Source organism: Bos indicus x Bos taurus, chromosome 22 (assembly GCF_003369695.1).
Source record: "Bos indicus x Bos taurus breed Angus x Brahman F1 hybrid chromosome 22, Bos_hybrid_MaternalHap_v2.0, whole genome shotgun sequence".
Lineage (NCBI taxonomy): Eukaryota > Metazoa > Chordata > Mammalia > Artiodactyla > Bovidae > Bos > Bos indicus x Bos taurus.
Window position 1 is genome coordinate 10937728 of NC_040097.1, and position 10123 is coordinate 10947850.

At 58.3% G+C, this 10123-nt stretch overlaps 1 protein-coding gene across 11 annotated transcripts in view; it reads right to left on the bottom strand.

The window, feature by feature from the left end:
• The window catches only part of CACNA2D2 (calcium voltage-gated channel auxiliary subunit alpha2delta 2), a 140428-nt gene extending 130688 nt beyond the window's left edge, over positions 1-9740 (bottom strand). For 6 of the 11 annotated variants that reach the window (XM_027523740.1, XM_027523739.1, XM_027523736.1 and 3 more), the window contains exon 1: positions 9265-9739. In XM_027523740.1, coding sequence (XP_027379541.1) covers positions 9265-9479 — 215 coding nt within the window. In that variant the 5' untranslated portion in view covers positions 9480-9739. Of the gene's footprint in view, positions 1-9264 lie in introns of all 11 variants that reach the window. The other 5 variants (XM_027523742.1, XM_027523741.1, XM_027523737.1 and 2 more) reach the window with 2 other exon arrangements.
• Positions 9741-10123: the final 383 nt, after the last annotated feature.

The window sequence follows — 10123 nt, forward strand, 5'->3', positions numbered from 1 at the left end:
TGATGACAACCTATCCGTACCCACCTCTGGGTTCCCTGTCAGAGAGTCTAACCATGATGAAAAAAATTAATATGCTAGGATTGCCAAGGTGTGTACAGAAGCAGCCTCTTTTCCTAGCAGCCATTCCTTGGACTCAGCTTTTGAAGTGTTAGTAGTTAGCTCAATGCCTACTCCTGGAAGGCCCCTACAAAGTGAGCACAGAGCTGGGAGTCGGGGGAGGCACAGGGTTGGAGGAAAGGCCCACAGGAGTAGGCAGCAATGATCTGGAAGGCTTCTTGGCTCAATACTCAGGCTGAGCAGGCCAGTCTAAAATAGGGACACAGCCAGGAGGCAGAGAGGCCAGAGTTCCTACTAGGACTTGCAAGTGGCTTGGCCTGGCTGGAGTCTAGTCAAAGAGCTAGTAGCCAGAGACCAGAGCCAGCCCAGGAAGGCCCCCAAATGCTAGGTGAGAAGCGGAGCTCTGCCCACAGCAGGTTTCTGGAGTTCAAGGTCATAGCTAACCCTCAGTGAAAGACACTAGAGCATGCCTGGCAGGTCCAGGAAAGGAAGGGAAGACGCCTGAGTTCTCACCATGCCCACCCCAGCCTCTGCTCACAGGGAGAAAGGAGAAATGCCCATCTGGGAGAGCCCCCTGCATGGAGGCCTGTTCTGCCAGCTCACTTCTCTTTTCCAATAAGTGAAGTTGGGGGCAGGGCTGAGGTGGGTTGTTTTGTTGTTTGTTTGTTGGAACCAGTGGCAGCACCAGGCCTGACCTTTAAGGCTTCAAATATAGCATTTCAGGCGATGCAGGAGGGAGGAGAACATGCACTGAGCGGGGAAGTTACCAAGGCTAAAATGCCACATCAGCCACGTCAGGCTGGAAACCTGCAGCAGGGTCAGGGGTCTCTACCCATCTCAGAACACCCCAGCCCATTCATGCCCACCTGGCAACAAGGTGTCCTTCCCAAGGGTCCCCTGAAAGCCTCGCTGACTCTAAGATGGCACAAGGGTACCAACAACGTCTGCCCCAGAGAAACACCAGGAACTGGGGTCCCACACCACAGGCACCTTGCTCCGTGGGGTTTGCCAAGGGAGGCCTCAAATCGCTCCCATGTCATGTCAAGGATGTTTTTATTTAAGAGAATCATTTGTATATCTTGGTGCAAGGATGGCTGAATGGGTGGCACCCTTTGGGCAGCCTGCACTGAGCCCCACATGGGAGCCTGGGCCCTGCCCACAGACTGTGTGTAGCCAGAGGAAATGTGGGGCCTGAAGGCTCCTTCTGGTACTCAGATGTCAATTTCTCTCTCTGTACAATGGAGGCATCTAGGTTACCAGGGGATTCTGTGGCTGGGATATTCCTTCCCAAATCAGGGACTCAGGCAAGGCCCATCATCTGCCCAAAGAGACTGTCGTGCCAGGCTCCCTACCCTCACAGCCCCTGTAGGCGCCCCAGACCTCTGCAGAAGCCTCCCAAGATACCTAGGCTGCTGGGGCGTCCAAGCACTGACAATATACAGGCTTTGAGAATGCCAGGAAAGCAAAACTTGCAGTTCTCTTAGACATCACAACCCATCAGCTCAGGGCCCACATATCCCAAAGGCCAGCACCCAGCACAAGACACCCAGACTGCCTTGCTTACGAAGACCCAGTAGGCAAAAATTCATCCTTGAAAAGAAGAGCTTTGCTGGAGGCATCCCAAATAGAGGAACATGCGGGCATCATCAAGTCGAAGCTTTTATACCCGAATCATGCCTGCAGCTGACTGTACAAATGTCTTGCTAAGAGCGAGAACCCCAAACCCACAGCAGATGCTTCACGGGAGGCCAGTCTCCCTCCCTTCAGCGTGCAAGTGAGCAGCACCCACTCCTAGAGAAAAACACGCCAGGCCAAGGTCACACAGCAAGGGTTTCCACTCTGCCTGAGCTACGACCTCCACTCGCTCCCCACACCCCCATCCAGATTCCACCTGGGAAAGGCTGTTAGCAAAGATGCTGCGCTTCACAAAGGACTCACCAAGCTTCTCAGAGTCCCAAGTCCTGTGGTGCATCTAAATAACCATTCGATTTGCAAAAATTTGAATTACAAGGATGCAGCTTCTGTGTGTTGCCTTTGCAGACTGTCAGCGAGCCAGTTGGTAGATGATCAAACTTCCCAGCTCAGCCTTAACTCAGGCTGTTCTTGACATAAAAGTTTGCACAACACTGGTCCTGACAACCGGGCTGCTTTATTTCCCGCTGCCAGCATTTGCCCAGTGGAGTCCTGGCATTAACCTCAAAGGCGGGTGCAGAAGGTGGGCATTGGGAGCGCATTCTGGGTGCAGAGATAAACCATACATATGTGCACACTTCCCTATGCACACTCACACAGAAGCACACACCCATATTCACATTCACAGGCACACACTAACACCTGTGTGCACACATGCGCGTGCATGTACACACAACCTGCACATATGCATGAAGCACACACACGGGCACACATTCACATGCACCCACACAAGCACACCTTCATATACAAATGGACACTCTCACAAGTGTGCACACACGTGAATATATCCAACAAATGTGCACAAACACACATAAAAGCACAAATATATAGATACTTCCATACATAAGCTCACATGTGCACACAGGCCACAGCCGTGCACACAGGCCACGGCCAAGCACAGGAGAAAGGACCCAGAAACCACAATGGAGTCTCAGAGCCTGGCTGGGTGGTAGGCGCCATGGGCAATGGGACAGGTGCCTAGCACTTGGAGTACGGGCCCAGCTGGACTGAGAACGCTCAGAGATCCAGTAAGAATCCCCTGCCTTTGTCATTCATCCTTCATGACCTTTCACAGCCCAACCCAATGAGGCAGCACAATCAAGGGAACCTTATTTTACAGACAAGGCCCAAGACCCAGAGAAGGTGAGGAAGCTCGCAAGGTTACAGCTGGTGAGAGGCGTGGCAGAACTTCTGTATGTGTCTAGAGGGGGCTCATTCAGGAAGATTCGTCCAGCAGGGAAGGAAGGCACCCAGGCAGGAACAAGGTGCCCAGGGTCTAAGGGGAGCAGGAAAGAGAGACAGAGGGGGTGACTTCTCCTCCTTCTTACCCACCTCTTTCTCCTTTGTTTAATGAGTCACTTCCAAGGTAGGGAGAGATGGTTAATAATCAGCGGCAAAGACTTCCGGGACCCCTCCCTCTCAGCTAAACAATTAGGCTGATCACAGCTCAAAATGGGTCAGTCTGAGAAGCCGCTTCCAGACACCCAAGGTGTGACCAGAGGCCAGTATGAGAGGCGCGGGCTCCTCACACTGGGGAAGTGGGACTCAGGCTGGGGTCAGGCCTCCCACCATAGCTGGAGCAGAGTGTGCAGAGGAGCAGGAAGATTCTGGACCTGTCTTCTTAAGGCACTGCCAGTGTCAGACTCAGAAGAGCCATAGAAAAGAGGAAACTGAGGCCCAGGGGGGTGGATGAGGCTGTCCAAGGTCACCACAATGCAAGCTGCCAACTGAGAGAATCGGGTTGGGACTGCCTTTGACAGAGGCCCCCAGGACCAGGCCAACACAAGGTTGGGGATCCTTAGGTTCCCCGTGTTGAAGATTTCCCTCCACGTAACCCCAGGTACACAGGCTTTCCTGCTCTGTAAGGCCAGATCCTTCATAGGCTCAGTCATCGGCACCAGCAGTGGCCAGGGGCCCAGCAGGCTGGACTAGCCCCAGGAAGAGGGGGCCCAGGTGAGGAGGGAGGGGAAGTAGGTGATCCTTAAGCAGGACCTAGGCCAGAGACACTAAACCAACTGCTTGAGTCCCACAGTGGCCAGTGGTCGTGCAGGGCTTGGCTGAGCGCTGTCCCAGGTCCTGCTTGTGGACCTAAATGACAGCATCCTTGAGTCCCTTGTAAGCCCCCCAGGGGCAGCTCGATCCACATGGCCACCTGCACCACCAACTCCTCCCCTTAGCCACAGGCAGCTCGGGAGGCTCTTCGGGTTACACAGGACAAGAGAGGGAGGGAAAGGAAAAAAACTAAAAACCACACATACACCTCCCTCTGGGAATACGAATATTGATTCTGTAGCTTCTTGTTTAGACAGTAGGCACCAGGAAAAAAAAAAAACCAACCTGACACGAAGAGAGGCTCCCCCATTGGTTGAAGAGATGCAGCCAGCAGTGGGAAGGCCCCCCACCCTCATCTTTAGAGCACCCCAGGCCCTGGTGCCCCTCCCCAGACCTAAGGCCCTGAGCCCTCACTTAAGGACAGAGGTCACCTGTTCCCAAGGCAGATCTTGAATCTGGAAGCCCATGAGGATGGAACTGGGTAGGGTGGGTGGGTGCTGGAAGGGGAAGGAGAAAGAGACCACTCCCAACCCACAGACAGCAGCACCCTCCAAGGGAGGGAGCACGCCACATGCCTGCCTGCTTTGACTCCCAAACCTCCAGCTGCCCCTTGAACAGTTTCTTAGCAGATAGAACCCTGGCTCCCCAGCCCCCTAGGCCTCACATGTTCACACAGCATGAAAATGCAAGCATCTATTAAGGTCCAAGACCTCGGAAGTCCCCTCAGGCTTGAAAAAACTGCCGTGGCCCTAGAGCATCCAGCCTCAGGTTTCCATGAACAATCCCCATCCCGTTCACCCCTGACCTTTCCCTCTGGAACTATACTGGAATCTGGAGAGGGAGATGGCATCTCAGAGTCTTGAGATGAAGTCCCTCTTGCCTATCCCTCCATGACAGGCATGCCTGGCACGTGACTCAAAGCCCCGAAAAAGGAAAATCCTGCACTGGGAAGGGGGAGGGGGGCGCTCCACGATCCCCTGTGTACAAGTGGGAGGGGGTGGAGGTAGGCACAGGGGCCTTGAGCACTGGGCTGGCAGGGCCCTGGAAGGCCCCCTCAGGGTTGCCTGAGACCCAGAAGAGAACCGAGGGACAGAGCAGGAGAGGTTACCGCTGGGAGCCGAGGTGTGTTTCATGTGTCTTAGGCCTCTTCATTTTCTCCCAAATACCCAAGTTTTGCATCTCCATCCCAACTTCCTGGGCCCACTGCCCAGGTGTGCCCAGCCTCCTGGCAGGGCACCAAAACATCTGAAAGATTAGTCCTCTCCCTGCCCTGGTCCTTATGGGGCTTTGGGCAGGTTCTTCCATCTTTCTGAGTCTCAGTCTCCCCATCTGCAGGATGGGCATGACCATGGGGTCTGAGGTCAAGGACGTAATGTGAATAAGGGGCTTGGCCCAAGCTCAGTGAGGGGAGACCACCAGTGGCCTGGTGACATTCCACCTTTAGTCAAGGTGGGCTTCAGGGAATGAGGGAGGCAGCCCAGTGCTCTTCCTCACAGAGATGATATCTCTGGTAGGTGGCTACAGCCTGAGCTAGTGGCACAACCCAGAGACCTCCGGAGAGTGTGGGTGTAAGACCCTGGAGGAAGCATCTAAACCCCTGAGAAAAGCAGCAGTGATGAGGGGACAGCATAACAAAGCAGAAAGACAGGGAGGTGCTTAGCCCATGGGAACAATGTGGAAAGATTGGTGGGTGGGGGCCCAGCATGCTGTAGCATCAGGGGTAGATGTTAATGTTATCAACAGCTGCCAGGACTCCCACCTGTGCCAGAACACTTTCTGCCGCCAGAGGTGATACCCTCTCCCATTAATTCTCACCATTAGCCTCTTAAGCAGATTCTCTATTATCTTATTTGGGGAAACAGAGGCAAGGTCACCCCAATGGAGAAGGTCAGATCTGGGGACCAAAGCTTGAGCCTTCGGGACCCACACCTGACACCCACCATGTCCCCAAACTGCCTCCTCCCGAGAGCTGGCTGACCCCTGCACACTGCGGGGGGTTGGGGGGGGGGCGCGGAGAGGGTGGCACCAAGGGCTCACTCCACTTGTGAGTCAGTCTCTCCTTGGAGCCTCCAGTGTGCCGGAGACTCGGGAGGGAGATTCACCCGCACACTAGGAGGGGGCTTGTCTTCAAACAGGCTACTCCCGCCTCAGGGCTCAGCCTGGCAGAGTTGACCCAATAAAGGTGACTCCTGGGGGTGGACCACAGCCAAGGGTCCCTCCACCCCAAATCGAGAGCGCTAGGCGAGATGAGAGCCAGTGGGAGTGGCAGTAGATCGCGAAGCCTCGCCCCCTCCTGCTTCCTGCAAAAGCCGTTGGCAGGTTGTTGGGGAAACGGGGGACCCAGATGTGTGCTGTTGCCTCCCTCTAACAGGGGGAGCCACAGGGAGGTGAAGACGTGGGCTCGGAGGCCCAGACAGACACACGTCACCCACCATTAACCGTAGCTAGACTGACGCATGCCCCATTGTGGGCACTCGGGTAAAGGAACATGTACCCAGCTGTCATTAATCTGCTGGGGGGCCCAGACCCCTCGGGATCCCCTAGAGGAAGGGAGGTGCAGGCCAGCACCATCACTGGGGAGGAGTGGGACTAAGAGGATGCAGCCAGTGGCTCAGCCCGGACCTCATGGAACAGGATACAGAGAAACCCAGGAGTGCCGGAGAACAGGGGACCGCAGTCCAACAGAGATGACAAAGGAGGTGGGCAGGGCAGGGTGGCCACAGAGAGATCAGAGGGATGGGCAAGGAAGTGGAGGGAGGGGTGGGAGACGAGATGAGAGACCAATGGAGGGGGCAGGGGAGGGGGAAGGAGACTGACAGAACTGGGAAAGGAAAAGACACCGGAGAGGCCAAGCCGTGAGGGCCGCCCCCAGCCAGCAGCAAACAGGGAACAGGAGGAAGCAGGTGAAACGGGCAACGTGTGCTCCGACTCCATGTGCCCCACCTCAGCCCAGACACACGAGGGCACGTATACACACACATGTACTTGAGCACACGTGGCCTTGGCCTTGTTTGAAAACCAGATCCAGGTCCAGGGGAGGTGAGAGGGCACCTCCCCCGCAAATCAAAGCCATGTTCTCCATCCAGCAGTAACTCCTCTGCCCTCCTCCATCCAGCAGCAGCCGGGGTCTGCTTTGCCGGGTGGGCAGAGACCCATGTTGCCAAAGCGACTACAGACCCAAACCCACGTTTGCTTAAAACCCAGCAGCTTGCAAAGCTGGGCCCTGTCACGCTGCCAGACACTAATGAGGAAATGACTTTCGCGTCAAGGGCCCTCTCCACTGAGGGGCTGTCACCCTAGGGCCGTGAGGCTGAGGGTCCCACTGCCCGCCACAGAAAGCCACCTGCACCTGTATGGAAGTCGCATCCTAGCCGGGCCACGCTAACCGGGGAGAGTTCACACAGGCCACCGGCCGGAGCAGCCCCAGGGCAGCAGCCTCAGCCTTTCCTGTCAGTTCAGCAAAAGTCCCAACTCCAACTAAGCCCGGTCATGCAGGGGGCTGGGGGAGGGACCCTCACTCAACTCCCTCCCCTTCCTCCCTCCAAGGATCAGTGGGCGTCGACATCTGTGGGACCAGGGCAGCTGAAGGGCGCTGGCTGTCACTGCCAGCGCCGCGTGTCGTCGCACCATTAGTCCCCTCCCCCTGGACCCTCAGAGCCGCACAGCCCCCAGCCCACTCCACTCTCATTCTCTAGTTACGGTTTGCAAGACATGTCCCAAACCCTCAAATCAGCTCCAACTAGATCGACAGGAAACAAGCATCCAGCTGGAAACGTGCCGCTGTCATCACACCCGCCTCCCCATCTTCTGACTGGGGACAGAGGGACAGGTGTCCGCTCCGGTCAGGGTCTCACAGGTGTAAAACGCAGGCCCAGCAGCCATCTGACCCACTGCAGGTCACAAGGAGAGGCAGCAAGGTGGGAAGAGGTGAAAAGAGACATCTACTTAAACCTTCACTCAAAGAGCTACATATCAGCCCAGGGGGGAAAAACAGTTGTGTCTTGGTTTTGAGGGGAAGAAAGAACAGCAACAAAAAAATAATGCTTTTGTTCTTTTTAAACATTGGGGCTGAAGTTCATTTTCATCACAGCAAATGAAAGACAATAACGCACCCACAAACCCTGAACTTCCATATGATTCTCTTCTACCTGCGCACACCCCACATACACACACGAAAAATCCAGACGGCTGACAGAGGACACGTCCGTGCGGCACCTGTAATTTGCCTACTGATCACCCGCCTGAGCACAGCCAGGCTGTGCAAAGAGAGAAATGACAAGACAGAGAGAGACTCGGGCAAAGCCTTTCCTGAGTTTTGCTTTTCTTCATCTGGGAGAGCCTACAAGCCAGAGTACGCAATACCGGGGGCCCCTACCCTTGGGCAGAACTGGTCTAATGACGCAGAGCCAGTCTTGCCCTTTCCCCGAGGCCAGACCCTGCCCTCGCACCCCCTGGCCACTAAGCAGCCTGGTTACTCATTTCCCCAAATCCCAGTGTGGCCAACTGGGTGCAGGAGTCCAGGGACAGGTGGTTCCTCGGACCCAGAGACACGTAACAGACAGCAAGGTGGTCACCGTACCCCTAAGCCACAAGGGTGTTTAGGCACCGACATACGGCTGGACCACGGTGCCCACAGACAGCTGCTCTCCTAAAGGCCACACGCACTGAATATCCATTCCCAACCCCAGACACATCTGGCCAAGCTGGCCCAGAGGAGGATGCCCGAGTTGCCAGGCTCTCAGGAAGGGAGAGAAGGCTCAGGACCACGGAGGACCAGCGGAAGCTGGCAGGGCCACGAGCTGCTATTACCTTGTTGGCAGCAGCAGCAGGGGCAGGCCGGGGGGGCCTCCCTGTCATTCACCCTCTGCCTCCACTCTGGCACCTTCACCTCCAGGGGACCTTTCCCCTAGGTGTAGTGGGGGGCGGGCGGGCAGAAGGGACACTGACCCCCTGAGGTGCTCGCATTCTCTGCATCCAGCCCTGCTTCTCAAAGGAAAAAGGCCAGCGAAGACAGGTGTGGAGGGATCCCCCACCTTTGGATCTAAAGCGCCAGCTTCCTATCGGAGAGGAAGCCTGAGCCAGACGCGGGGCTGCGACTCCGTCGGGCAGGGGGTCTCTGGCCGCTCCTTCACGCAACCCCAGATCTCCCCTGTCACCCCGACAGCTCCAAGGCAATCAGCTGGCAAGCTCGGACCCCCCACCCCCATCCCACGAGATCTCCCTCTGCGCGGTTTGGGGGATGGGAGGGAGAAGGGGCACCGCTGGGAAGTTTCGCGACGCAGCCAGAAGCTCCGGGACCCCGGCTGCCCGCCCTCTGGGCTTAGGGTCGCTGCCCCCGGGCGCAGCGGGCGGCAGGACCCGGCGCCCCCGCCCCGGAGTGGGACGCGGGCCGGGGACTGGGGGTGGGTGCGAAGTGGGGATCCGGGCTCGGCCGGGGTCCCGCGGCGGGCCGAGGCCACTTACGTGTGCTGCTGAGGAAAGCTGTAGGCTGAGGCGCCGGGGGCGGCGAGCAACGGGAGCAGCAGCAGCGGCGGCAGGAGCAGCGCCAGCGGGCGCGGGGGACCCGCCGCCGGGCGCCGGGCGCCGGGGCCGAGCCGGGAGCCGCGGCTGGGCCATCGGAGCGCAGTCCGCGCCGGGTCGGGCCGAGAGGCGCCGCAGGTCCGAGCCGGCACCGCCATGTTTCCATTCAAGATGCGGCGCCGCTGGGAGGGGGGGCGGCGGCGGGTTGGGTGTGTGTGGGGGGGTGACGGGCGGCGGGCTGCAATCGCCTCTCCTCGTCCTCCGCCTTCTTCGCGCCGGCCCTCCAGGGCTGCCCGAGCCGCAGCACCTCTGCGGGATGCGCGCTGCGATCTCTCCGCCGCGCCGGCTCCAAGCGCTCTGAGTGCCGGGTCCGGGACCGGCGCTCAAATAGCGGCCGCCGCCAACCTGCCGGCGCCGCCCTCCCCCGTCCCCGGCCGGCCCGCCCCCGCGCGCCCCCGCCGCGGCCACGCGCCCGCCGGTGCCCGCGCGCCCCTCGTCCCCGCGCCGCCCTGAGCCGGCCCTGCTGGCCCGCGGGGCCGAGCCGAGCCCGGGCGCGCGCGTCCCGCGCCCCAGCCGCGGTCCGAGTTCCCGATGTGCGCCCTGCCGCACGCCTCAGATTGCGATGCTCCTCGCCGCCGCACTCGTGGGAAGAGTCCCCTGCAGGCGCGTGTGTGACCCTTCTGGGGGCTCGACCTTCAACAGGCTTAAGGCCTGGAGTCACAGGTTTAATGGTGGAATGGCAGGCTTCAGCAGAGACCGCTGTAGAAGGCAGAGGAGCTGAACTCACACGGCCAGGGGCTCC